Below are 13257 nucleotides of genomic sequence, written 5' to 3'. Positions count from 1 at the left end.
TTCCTGTGAGCCAAAATGGGCACTCATATATTCATCGAATGGAAAGAATGATTGAGACTCTTTCTCCGCTGGATTGCTGCAGCCTTCTGCCTCCATGGGGTCCTTTGGGGCTGGGAAGTCCCTGCAAGGGGCATGAGATGGGCAGGGGAAGGAAGCCGTTGGGTTCTTCCACTCGGTGCCCTTGCTTTGCCTTGTTACCATGGTTGGGGATTTCTGGGTGGGAGACCTGCAAACTTGTTACTTCCCACATCAAGGGACCAGTGACCCCTTCATCCAACCAGTATGCTGGCTTCCTCCGCTGGCTCTTGATACCCAGTGCACGCACCTCTGTTCATTCTGATGCACGGGTGGGAAATCAGCTCTGTGAGGACCGGGGATGTCAGGTTTCTGCGGAGTCAAGCTAGGGGTTAATTCCTTCAATTTAGAAGCCCCTCCCAGCTCCTCCCACTGCCCCACAAAAAAGCAATACAAGTTTGTATTACAAGCAAACACAAAATGATCTTGCCTTTAAGAAATTGCCTTAGGCTTGAACTCAAACTTTATTTTGAAAGGCTTCCTCATTTATGAGATAATGCATCTGTCACTAATTTTCCTAAATGTCAGCTCCTCTGCTGCCCTTAAAAAGATTTAACGTGAAGAGTTTTGGTTTCTTTCTACCTTTTCAAGCACGCCCTGTTGCACAGTGGGAGGTACAATAAGGTCTCCTAGAAATGAGCCAGCGACGTGCTGCAAGCTGAATGCCAATGTTAGATGGTCGGGGAGGTGTCAGGAAGGTACCAGATGCTCGGGGCGTGGGGCGTGCGGTGAGCGTGAGGGGGAGGGGTCTGGTGGAAAGAAGGCACATGCACCCACTTTCCTGGAGCTCGGGACTGCAGCTGTGAGGGGTGGATTTTCTGTGTGCTTTCTGTGCCAGGAAACAATCTTATCATAAGGCGATGACATTTGCTCAAGGTCTCTTTGTCTCTCTGTCTCTGTCTCTCTCTCTCTCACGCACCCAGGGCCAAGTCAGTGGCAGAGCTGGAATTCGAATCCAGATCTGTGTTCTCCGAAGCTTGCGCTCCGTGCCTGTGACCAGCTGCTTCCCGGACCCCTGTGCAGGCAGAGGGCCTGGGTGTTAGCCTCACCCCCACCCCCGGTGCCCGCTGGGTGAGACACTGACTCAGCCGTGTGGGTTTTTCCTCCTCTGTAAAATGGTGCGGCTGACCCCTGTCGTTCTCTCGTAGGAGGGAATCCAGTAAGAGGCCCGATGTGAACACAGTTCCAAGGGTACGAAATGGGCATGGGTTCTAGCAAAGAATACCATGGCCGCAGGCAGGTTTTATGGTCCCTGAGCTGGAGCTGGGGTTGACAAGTTCGGTTGCACTTGTGGGTACAAAGGTGAAGAGCATGTGTGGCCAATCCAGCCTGCCCGTGGTTTTAGGAACATTGGTGGGAACGATGTCCCGGTGTGAGGAGAGGTTCAGGGACCTCTCTTGGGAAGCGGGACCGTGGTCGCGTGGCTGGAGGCAGGCGCCTCTCTAGAAAATACCGGAATAGATAGTGCAGGGAGTTGGGGTGTGCCAAGACATTCTGTATTTTCTTTATAAAAATGTGCCCTTGGGGGGGCCTGGGTGGCTCGGTCTGTTGAGCGTCTGCCTTCGTCTCCCGTCCTGATCCCAGGGTCTTGGGATGGAGCCCCACTTTGGCCTTCAGCCAGCTCCCTGCTCAGCGGGGAGTCTGCTTCTCCCTCTTCCTCTGGCTTCCCCCGCCTTGTGTTCTCTCTCTCTCTCTCAAATAAATAAGTAAAATCTTTTTTAAAAAATGTGATCGTCAGTGACATTTCCTGAATTCTTTGCTCTTGCTCAGATCGTATTTCTCTGTCTTTATCTGACTAGCCATTACTTCCCGAAGTGGGGCAATAGCAGGTATAAATTTGAATTTGCTTTATTTTTACTGTAGCTCCATGGGCAGAAGCTGTGTTTTTTTGGAGCTGTAAAAACAATGTATAATGACTCAGAATTCCCTCCATAATCAGCCCCGACTCCGCACGTTTACCCCATAAATGTGAATGGGGTACTATGATATCTTTCACCGCAGTACGTGAACTGTATGGCCAGTTAATTTTTGCGAATATTAAATTCTCTGTCGTGAATTCAAGAGACAGCATTTCGCGAGTGACAGTTCCTGCACGTTTCTGGTACCTGAAGCCTTCCCAGAGACGTCAGGTGAGTTTTGAGTTTTACACTTTTGCTTCTAAGATGCCTCCATTAGGTTAGGGAAATAATCTGTTTGTATGAATAGCATTTACTGAGAAAACACAAGAGCGCAGTTAGGGACAATCCTGTCCGGACCCGGCTCAGAGAGCGTATGTGCCCACATGCAGGTGGAGAGGGGCTCTTTCTATGTATCTTCCCGTCACCGCTCCTTTTTACCTGCACCTAACTTCTCACCCTAATTGTGAATGTGATAGCAGGAATACTAAATACCGAAGGAGCAAGAAGGAACCTGAGCCAAGTCATGAGCCGTGCTCCACATGCAGGTCTGGGGAAACCCCTGGGCTCATGATAGCCTTCCAGAACCTTCTGCGTATTTTCTTGAAGTGCTGTGGGTAACAACACTGAGGCTGGCCTGGGTGCCACCTGGTAGCCCTACTTGCCAGGAATGTTGGCAAAACCAGCTTTGTGTAGCTGAGCAGAACCCCCCCCCCCCAGGCCCTGGTCGCTGGGCCTTGGAAGACGAGGCCGTCGATGGGAACTGCTCTGTCCTCCAGGAAAGACCGTGCTGCAGGCTCTGCCCACGGTGTCTCCTCTCGAGAGTGTTTCCAGGTGTGGTGGCCTGACTGTCAGCCAGCCCCAGCTTCCTCCCTGGTGAGGGACCCAGGCTCTGCTCCTGGAGACCCTGCCTGGTGTTCATGCTGCGCTAAGCCGTTGCTTCCTGTGGGCAACCTTGCTTCAGAGGATTCCCAACGCAGCAGCTGTCGACCCGCTAGAGGAGGTGGGCGGCTGGTCTCCGGATTTTAATAGCAGGCAGGGCCCGCTCCTGTGTGCGAGTAAATTATGCAATTCTAGTGGAGAGACTGGTGCCTGTGAATAAATTCAGCGTTGGCACCCGTCGCGCTTGCAGCTCCTGTAGTTCTATTGCTGACGGCAATCACATCGCTTCGGTTACAACAGAGTGACCTAATCTTATATTTGTGTAGCTTTCGGACTCTTGCGTGGAACTTTTAACGGAGTACCCAGCGCTTAACTTGGCAGGCGAACACGTGGGGCTTGGAGCCGGGCCCCGGGTGCGATCCCCAGCTCTGCTCTGCTCTGTGCTGGCTGTGACCTTGGGCAGGTGTCTTGATACCCTCACGTTGGGCTGCTCCTTGGTAAGTGAGTGTCCATTTGCTGGCTTCTAGTGGGAAACGCGGGTGAGACGCGTATCACCTTGTCCGGCCTATGCCAAGTGGTTTGGTAGGAGGGCTCTTTGTACCTTGGTTGTTAAAAGCACAGAAACCAATCTGTACGCCGTTATCTGTCTATCTGCCTACCTGCTTCCTCTCCCCTTATCTGTTGGTTTCAAAGGTAGGTTGAAAGACCTAGAACGGCACTTAATTGCATATTTCGGTTGGATGTCACAGGGCGGGTTTTATTGTTTGTTTATTACGGAGCTGATTTCCACATTTGAATTTTCCCCGGGCCTGTTTTGGAAGCGGGCTAAGCACTTTGCTGACCTTTCACCTCCTTTCCTTAGCCCGCTGCCTGTCCCAGAATCCGAGGGCTGGGGGTGGCGCTGGGCCAGTGTTCTCCTGGAGGGGAAGGGGACCCGGCTTAGGGATGGCTGGTGTTAGGGTTGGCGGGCCGCTGACCTTGTAGTCAAGGAGTTATGGTGAGAAATTACTGTCTGAGGAAGAGGTGGGTGGGAAGGACAAACAGGCACATTTGAAAAACAGACCAATTTATTGGTCAAAGATCTAGTGAGTGGCATTGGGCAGAGTTATCAAAATTAAAGTACTCTTACCGTAATGGAACAAGGTGGTGTAACATCACCCCCCCACATCGTTCACTTGGCATTCAGTGTTGGAGAGCTGACTGTGGTCCTCACTGGAGTCCGGGTTGAAGAAGGATTCGTGTCCTGGAGACGCCCCCCACTTCTGTTGGGAGACTAAATGAAAGATTGACAAGTGAAAGTCACCTCCAGCCGGTGCCGGGAGAATCCCCAGATGGAACTGGTGGAAGTCTGTTCTCTGGGCACGGGGGCTCGAAGGCCTCCCTGTAGGAGGGGAGTTTGAAGCGAGGTGTGAAGCCAGAAGATGGGAATGGAAAAAGAGCAGAAGGCATCCCAGCTGTGAGTTGGCCTTAGCAGGCCCCCTGGTCATGGGCGGGGCGGGGAGGGGTGCTGGTGCAAGTGGGGGAACTGGGGGAGATGGGCTTGGGAAGCCCAGAGGAAAAGCCACGGGATAGACCAGTGATGTGACTTTATAAAAATGGTGATAAATAGGTCGTTGCTGTCAACCAGAGTGCCTTCCTCTGGACTTGGTGTGTTTCCGAGAGCGGATTAGGGTAAGATGCTTAAGCGCTCTGGCCCAGACCTTGGAGAATCTCTGTCCTGTGGTGGCCTTCGTGATTTCTAAGTTCGCACCGTCACAGGGTGGCCATGCTCAGCCTGGCGCTGGGGCGCCCAGGTGTGTTCCAGGCAAGGAGGTTCGTGCACGCTCACGTCGGATGGGGCTCCCAGGTGGGCGCTGTGCACCTGACGCGGCCCGAGGGGATGTCTGCAGTGCCTGGGAAAATAAGCAGGCCCACAGCCCACCGCCTGCCAGACGGCGTAGACAGAGAGGGCTTTCTGTCTCGGCACGTCTCCATGGCAGCTGGGGGTTGCTGCCTCAGGTGCCCACCTCCAGTTCAGCCCTGAGCTGATCTGGAAGGTGCACAGTGACAGTAGTCCCCCAGGGGCCTTCCCTGGCCCAGCCAGCTCCGGAGGAGGAGCAGCCAGCCTGTGCCCCCGGAAGGTGCTTCTACGATCACTCTGTTCCCTCCCGCTCAGGTTTCTTTGTTTTTTTAAACCAAACTAGTTTTTTTTTTTTTTTAAAGATTTTATTTTATTTATTTGACAGAGAGAGAGACAGCAAGAGAGGGAACACAAGCAGGGGGAGTGGGAGAGGAAGAGGCAGGCTCCCAGCGGAGGAGCCTGATGCAGGGCTCGATCCCAGGACCCCGGGATAACGCCCTGGGCCGAAGGCAGACGCTTCAGCTTCACGACTGAGCCCCCCAGGCGCCCCTCCCGCTCAGGTTTCTGGTCCGAAGCTCCTCCAGTAGTTGCTCGGTGATGATTCGAGGGAACAAGTGAGTGACCGAAAGGGGGGTTAAGCTCTCTTTGCATGCGTCCGTGTTTTCTTTGCAACCTCCCCCTCGTCTTTTCTGCTCTTCCTGCCCACGTGCTGTGTAGCCGGCTGAGAACTCGGGGCGCAGGTGGATCCTGGTGGTCATGCCGTGTACACTTTGTCCCCGGAGAAGCCACCTCTTTCCACCCAGGTAGACAGGTGCTCAGGTGAGGGTGGTGCGGTGCGGGGACAGCGTACCTTTCCAAACGATGCGCTTTAGTGCTTGCATCCAGCGCAGGGGTGAGGCACGCGGTGAGGGCGCTCCAGCCTGTGTGTGTCCGGGCCTGGCAGCCAGCGGCGTGTTGCGTACGGCAGCAGACACTGTGGGAGGGCGTGTAAAAGCTGACGGGATTGATTTGCGGTTGACTCGCTTTGGTGTCGCTGGAGGCGTGCGTGAGACACGGAGTCGTGCGTGCACGTGCAAGTTAAAGCCCCAGGCAGGTCCTGTGGGGGGCTGATTTCTGGGTACAGAGGAGCTGGAAGAGGAACCAGTGACCCCCAGCTCAGAATCCTGACAATCCCTGAGAGGGGCGAGTGGCAGGAGCAGGGAAACTATGAGTCTACGTGCCCGGTCCCCTTATCCAGGAGGAGGAAGACAGTGAGGGAGGCTGGTGCCTGGAGACTAACGGTTTAGTTGTGCAGCGCAGGTGGGATGTGGCTGAGCCAGCCCCCTGACAGCCCCAGGAGGCAGGGAGGGGGTGCTGCCTGCTCTCCAGGCCCCTGGGGCCCTCCTGTGCCGTGGCCTTCACTGCCGTCCTGGAAGGTGGAAGGGATACGGAGAAGAGGCTGTCCAGTGTAAGTGGCCAGCATCCAGACGCAGGCCCGGCCTGCCAACTGGCCCAGGGCCCTTCCTCTTCCTCCTTGGGGTGTTGGGGTTCCCAGCTGCTCTGACAGAATGGCAGGACAGCCATGCCTCGCCAGGCACTCCACGGAGGCCGACCCAGCAACGGAGAGTTGGAGACCAGGCAGTGTCGAGTCCATAGCTATTATTCTGTGTTTAACCTGTGTGCGCGACGCCTTATGATTTCCAGAAAACAGTCTGCTGTGTGGTGCAGGAAAGTTTGCTGGGGCTCTTTTGAGGTCCCCTCATTCCGGGTCGTCTGTGCATGAATGAATGGCTTGCCCCCCTCCCCTCCCCAGGGCAGGTTGCCTCTCTATTCCGCCAGCCCCTGGTGCGGTCAGCCTTGGGCAGCGACAGTAGCCGTGTCTTCATCCGTTTCTCTGGCTGTCCTTCTGGGGAGACGCGGAGGCGGGGCAGGCTCCACCTGCACCCACCTGGGTGAAAGGGGAGGGTGTGCCCAGTGCCGAGGCAGCAGTTCCTGCCAGGGTGCGGTAGGTCAAGGGTGCTGTGATCCGACAGAGAGCCTTTGTTGTTGTTATCCTAGGTGTCGTTGGGTGGGTCGGGCAGATACTGCCATGTCGTGAACGCGGAGAAATGCAAGGGCAGGCTTGATGTGGGCGGGCAGCAGCCCTGGAAACGGACCCCTCCTGATCTGACGTGGTCTCCTCCTGTTGCTCTGCAGGCGCTGGCGTGGGGCTCGTGGGGCTCGCGGGGGAGACGTGCCCAGAAAGGCAGCCACTGACGAGCCCTGGAAGGGGCTGGGAGCTTTGCAAGTTAGTCTCTGAGTGTCCGACGTAGCACCGAGCTACAGAGGGACAGGTGTTTTATTTCGTTGAATCTATTTTAGGAAATGATTAAGAGAGGATCACAAACCTATAGAAGAAAAGAGACCAGCGTAGCAGAGCCCCTCCCCCGTATGGCCACTGCCCAACTTCACCAGTTCCCACACTTGGCCCTTCATACCTGTGTTCCTCCGCACCCTCCACCCCCAGTGATTTTGAAGCTGACCGTGCACTTGACAAAGGACGAAATCGCATTGATACGTATTTCAGTATGCCTCGCTAAAAGATAGCAGCCCTTTTAAAAAATAACGAAATATCCTATGTCCCCTAAGAATATTTAACAGTGATTCCTCGATGCCATGAGCTGACAGTTGTTCGGAGGAGTGAGTCCTCGGTGAGTGGGACACTGGCGGCCCTGCCCACTTGCGTCCTGTATTTGAGGAGAGAAGTAGTTTAAGTGCATTACTGTTGAATAGACGACCCTTCGGTTTCACGAGGCGGCTTTTTTTAAATCACTGCTTTATTGCGGTATGACTCGCCCAGCCGTCCCTATGCCCATCCAAAGCTCGTGCTTCTGTGGTTATGAGTCCATTTGCAGACAGGTGCACCCAGCAGCATAGTGGGATTTCGAACGTTTTCGTCACCCCAGAAAGAAGCCATCCCTCCCCTCGGCCATCTACCCCTCGCAGTGCCCCCCACCGTGTACCCCAACCCCCTATCCTGGACACTTTGCGTAAATGGAAGTGTGCGGTATGTGGCCTCTTGTGTCTGGCTGCTTCTTTCCCGCAATAGGAGGTTCTCGAGGTTCATCCGCGTGGTAGCGTGTGACGGTGCCTCGTTCCTCTTTTATAGTGAAAGAACACTCTGTTGGGTGGTTACACCACGTTTTATGTACCCACTCATCAGGGGAAGGACATTGGGCTGTTTCCGTTTTTTGGTTATTGTGCATAATGGTGTTTTACGAACCTCTGTGTACAGGACTTTGAGGGGACACGTGTCCAGTTCTCTTGAGCAGGCAGCCGGGAGTGGAAGTGCGGGGCTGTGTGCTAATGCCACGTTTAACCTTTTGAGAAACCGCCAGACTGGTCTGCAGCGTGGCCGCCCCATCACACATCCCCACCGGCAGCGCGTGGGGGTTCCGGATTCTCCGTGGCCTTGCCAGCACTCGTTACCCTCTGTCTTGCGGGTTCTAGCCATCCTGGTGGGCGGGTGGTGGCATTTGGCCTTGGTTTTGATTTGCATGTCCGCGACGGCTACAGCAGGTGGCATTATAAGCGCAGATCGTTTCTTCTTTCTTTAAGGTAGGCTCCCCACGAGGCAGAGCCCAGCGTGGGGCTTGAACTCACGACCCTGAGTGAGATCAAGATCTGAGCTGAGATCCAGAGTCGGACGGTTAACCGACTCAGCCACGCAGGTGCCCCTGTAATCGTCAGTGTTTTTAAACGTGAGGCTCTGGGTGCCAGGGTAGAGGGTGGGGTTTCCCTTTACTAGATTTGCACGGGGAGTGTTTCAGACCTTTGTCGGCCGGCTCACTAATGCCCGCGATGACATGAAGAGCGAGGTCGGCACAGGGCGGCCCCTTGGCTCCTACAGAACGAGAAAAAGATTGTCCATTTAGGACTCTTATCTTTGGTTTCTAGTTTGAACCAATCCAAACGCGCAAATCCTTAGTTAAAGTCAGGAATCTGACAAGGCCATTGACTCCTGCCAGGGAGACCGCGATCGTCTGTCTCGCCCACCTCTCCCGGCAGAGGTCAGATCCCCGGGCGAACGCTGGGCCCATACCTTCGGATAGAGTCAGTTACAGACGCTGTGTTTAGTTCTGTCTAGTGCCACTGATAATCCCTTGTGTCTGTGTAAACCCCTTGAAAGATCTTATAAATCATCGGAAGGGCGGCCAGTCTGTAACTGTTCGCCGCGCTTCCCGCTCTGCAGAACTCTCTCCGTGACACCCACCTCCTCCGCACGTGCCATCGGAAGCCTTCGTGGAGAGGGGTTAAGAGTTAACCTTGAGGCGCCGGCAGAATCCTCGAGCCACTTGGATAGCTTTTTGAGAAAAGGAGTCAGGGCTGTTGGGGTGCCCTCTTCCACTTCCTGAATTATTGGTAGGAGGCGTTCGCTCGGAGAGCTAGCTGCTTTCAGACATGGGATCTAGTTCTTCAAAGTTGGCCAGGCCAGGGAGGTTGGCCCCATACCCGCTAAAGGACACCTAGGTCATCGTGAGACTTTGCAGGTTGCCTCAAGCTAAGGTTATTCCCAGGGCCTTGCAGTTTTGCTGACTTGCTCTTTTCTTTCGTAATCATCAAGGTGGAGTCCTAGGTCCGTGTGCTGACACTTTCCAGGTGTGCCCATGCCAGCCTCTCCCTCTGCCCCCAACAACATCAAATGTGGTGGGGTCCACACACCACTTCTCCCCTCCCGCCCACCCCCACCTGTCGTTCCCCATGCAGAGACCCTCCTGTGTCGGGGGGAGGCTCCTCTGAGCGGACGGTTCAAGCCAGATGCCCCAGGGTGCCTCTGAAGCCTGTCTGGAGTGGGTCGTCCTCCCCATCCCCACTCATGCCACTTTGGGCCACCGTCTCCTGGAAGACTGAGCCTCCACTTCTTACCGGTCTTGCTTTCCTGCCCTGCCCACCGTCCATACTGCAGCCCTTCTTCCTTTTTTTTTTTTTTTTTTAAGATTTATTTATTAGAGAGAGGGGGCGAGCATGAGCAGGAAGGTGGAGGGAAAGGGAGAGAATGTCTAGCAGACTCCTCGCTGAGCACGGAGCCCCATGTGGAGCCTGATCTGAGACCCCGAGATCCTGACCTGAGCCGAAACCAAGAGCTGGATGCTTCACGGACTGAGCCACCTAGGCGCCCCCAGAGTGCTGTTCTTGAGAACAGAAACAGTAACTTAAAGCCCTTGGACGCTTTTCCTTTGGCCTTCATGTAAAACCCAGCTGCCTCCGCTCGCTGCCTCTGGGCCTTCTGCTCCAAAGTTAGTGGCCTGCCCTTGACCCCAGCCATCCTGTCCTTGACCTGCCCTTGACCTCTACCTAAAGTCCTGTTTTACCTTTGGGCCTGAAAGGCTTGCCCTCCTGCCGATCCGCTCCTGGGCTTCTGTGTCACCCGGGAGGTCCCCTCTGACACCCCCCCTCCTTTTGGCCTCCCTGTCTGCGCTGTTGGGGGGCAGGAGGACTCTTCTGTGGGTGTCTCGATCTTCCCTGTGGCGGGAACGTGGGAGGCGGTGAACAGACGCTTGCCGAAGGAGCAGATGAGTGCAAGCCGCGTGCCTCTCGGGGCCTCTGATGGGGCACTTGCTCCAAGCAGCCGAAGACTAAGCTAGTTCGGCCCTTGTAACTGGGCGTCTGTGAAAGCGCGGTACCCGTTGATTAGGGCCGGTCCTCCACCTGCGCTCAGTGGCTTCAGCAGGTAAAAACAGGAGAGATAGTTGGTGATGAGAAAATACACACGCGATTTTGGGTTTTTGTTATGATCCTTCATAGTTTTTCCTCCTCTGTTAGCTTCCTTTGTAGGCGGGGCGCTCCGGCAGAGGCAGGAGGGGGTGGCTCAGTCCCACGGCTCCAGAAGTTGGCAGAGGGGCTGGCTTGGCGGGAGGGAGGCCTGCGGGGAGGCATGTCAGGAGTCCCCAGGAGGAAGGGAGCCTGAACAGACCCTGCTTGAAGCCGTTGAAGGAAACACGTTTTTATTCGTTGGGGCAGGGCAGGTAGCCCAGAGCCGGGCTGCTTGCAGGAGGGTAAATGCCCCCAGTTAATGTTCTGCCTCTTGGGTTGTTGACCCAAGTCAGTCAGAGCCTCCGAGGAGGAGGAGGGGGACCTGGCTCCGTCCGTAGACACCCATAAACACCCACTCCTGAGGGTTCTGTGTGTCTCCTTTTCATGGAGTCTTTTGTGGCGCCTGAGATGGTCTCTCAAGACAGCAGCCACACACACCCCAGAGTCCAGTGCTCCTGCCTGGAGATAGGGATTCAGGGCCTCACGGACTCATCTGTGGGCCCTCTGGGTTTCTTCTGCGCCAGGCGGCTGGAGGGTGGCTAAAGGGCCACCAGCTCCCTGGGTCAGCTGGGTGTGGCCTGGACTGCTGGCCTGGAAGGATGGTTCAGTGGGATGGCTGGGGCCTGGGGGTAGGGATTTCCGTGGGCCTGGGGCCTGGACCCCCGTGGTAGTGGTGGTGATGGCGGTGGCGGTGGCGGTAGGGGTTCCGCTCCTAGACTCCGCTGGCCACCCCGGGCCTCCCAGTGGAGGTGACGGTGGGCTGTGTGGTGCTGGGCAGGCGGGGGAGGGGGCGGCACGTCGTCCTGGAATTGGGTCCGTGACTAGAATATTGAGTTTGTGAGATGGCTGGGAAAGACTTCCTGCAGAACGAATCCCAGATGTGGGTGAGGGGTTCTCTGACGTCCGGTGACGTGCTGGCTGTGTCACACTGTCCCCTCCCCCTCCCAGGAGGTTCCCGAAGATGGCAGAAGCTCACCAAGCTGTGGCCTTCCAGTTCACGGTCACCCCGGACGGGATCGACCTGCGGCTGAGCCACGAAGCCCTCAAGCAAATCTATCTGTCTGGACTGCATTCCTGGAAAAAGAAGTTCATCAGATTCAAGGTTGGCCAATGCTCGTTTGAACACGTGCGGTTCTTCGGGTCCGAGAACGCGTCTAGGCGCAGGGGCAGCGGGAGTGTTTCACAGTGCTGACCGGCTGGTACTCCCTCGGTACTTAGGGAGTGTTTCCGTGTACCCCGGCTCACTGAATTCTTGAGGAAGTTCCGCTGAGGCAGGCGGGGGCGTCGGCACCCTCCGGGCGGGTGAGTGGGGGCTCAGGGAGGATGAGCGACCTGCTCAGAGAAGCAGAGGAAAGACTAGAACCCATGCCTCTGAGTCCAGAACTCCTTACACCTCATAGAAAAAGGATTGTGTCCCAGCTGTGTGAACAGCAGTGAGTTTGTCTGACAGGTGCCTCGCTGATAAAATAGTCCGATGATGAAATACATGCGTAAATTCAAGCGAAGTTAACTTCCTATGTTCTCATTCTGTTTACCTGGAAGGCTGGAAATGTATTCACTGTTTTTTTTTTTTTTTTAAAGATTTTATTTACTTATTTGACAGAGATAGAGACAGCCAGCGAGAGAGGGAACACAAGCAGGGGGAGTGGGAGAGGAAGAAGCAGGCTCACAGCGGAGGAGCCTGATGTGGGACTCGATCCCATAACGCCGGGATCACGCCCTGAGCCGAAGGCAGACGCTTAACCGCTGTGCCACCCAGGCGCCCCCGTATTCACTGTTTTTAATCAAGTTCCAGTCTTGTTCTTTTACTTACTCGTAATTTAATTTATTTTGAAAATCAGAGAAGGAGTAAAAAGCACGTTTGGAAAGAATTCAGACGAGATGACAATTCATCAGGTTACCTGCCCTGGGGAATGAGGAAAATTCCAAACTGTATTTGTTTTCCAGTGTCCTTTTCAGAGGGTGTAGCTCAGAGAAGGCTTTTGAGAAGCCCCAGGAGCCAGAGTAGGTGAGAGCAGTGACTCAGAAAAGGGGGACGGGCCCCTGGGAACCGGCCCAGTTGGATGGCGGCCAGTGGCTCTGGGTCCCACGCCTGCCGTGGCGGCACCCCCATGGTTGCGGAGGCGCCACCTACAGGGGGAAGCGTGCATTGCCGCCTGACCTTGCCGAGAGCAACTCCTTTCTACACAGATCCAGGCAAGGAGAGACTTGGGTGCAGAGCTGTGGCCTTCGGTCACTGCAGAGCCAGTGGAAGTGTTCTCCGGTTTTAAAGACGTTGTAGTACAGCTGAGGAGGCAAGACCAGTAGGTCGGAAGAGAGGATAAACAGCTCACAGCCGCGCCTGACCGCGTGGTTACAGAGGCCTGCGTGGCTCGCAGCTAGAGGGGCTGCAGGGGGAGGCTGGGGTGAGCGGGAGACCTATTATCTGGACCCTTCCTGCCTCCGTTTTAATGTAATATAATGTAGTACGTGTGTGTATCTCTCAGAGAGCACCGGGAGAACCCCCACTTTGCTTAACATCTCTCTCTTGCAGCTCTAGACAATAAGAAATCCGGTGGGAATGACATGTAGGGATGCAAGGAGCTCCTATAAGAACTCAGATAAGCTTTGAGAGTTTTTAAATCCATTGTCTTGGTCAAATCAATCTCTCGTTAAGATGGCTTTAGTAAGATACATTTTTTTAAATTAGGTTTGAAACGAACACAGAAATAAAGAGAATAAGGAGCCACAAGGCTCACCTGGGTTCCAGAATTTTGTTTCATGTCCGCCTTCTGCTCCTGCTACTTTTCTGTG

General features: G+C 55.0%; 1 protein-coding gene across 4 annotated transcripts in view; it reads left to right on the top strand.

Annotated features, from left to right (window-relative positions):
* The window catches only part of CPT1A (carnitine palmitoyltransferase 1A), a 50896-nt gene that overhangs the window by 3804 nt on the left and 33835 nt on the right, over positions 1 to 13257 (top strand). For 3 of the 4 annotated variants that reach the window (XM_087855095.1, XM_087855093.1, XM_087855094.1), the window contains one exon: positions 11413 to 11566. In XM_087855095.1, coding sequence (XP_087711221.1) covers positions 11426 to 11566 — 141 coding nt within the window. In that variant the 5' untranslated portion in view covers positions 11413 to 11425. Of the gene's footprint in view, positions 1 to 4055; positions 4309 to 5077; positions 5307 to 11412; positions 11567 to 13257 lie in introns of those variants that run through there. The other variant, XM_087855092.1, reaches the window with a different exon arrangement.

The sequence above is a fragment of the Ursus americanus genome, chromosome 24, assembly GCF_024610735.1.
Source record: "Ursus americanus isolate L20-20 chromosome 24, mUrsAme1.1.p, whole genome shotgun sequence".
Lineage (NCBI taxonomy): Eukaryota > Metazoa > Chordata > Mammalia > Carnivora > Ursidae > Ursus > Ursus americanus.
This window is presented reverse-complemented; position numbering and strand designations above follow the sequence as displayed.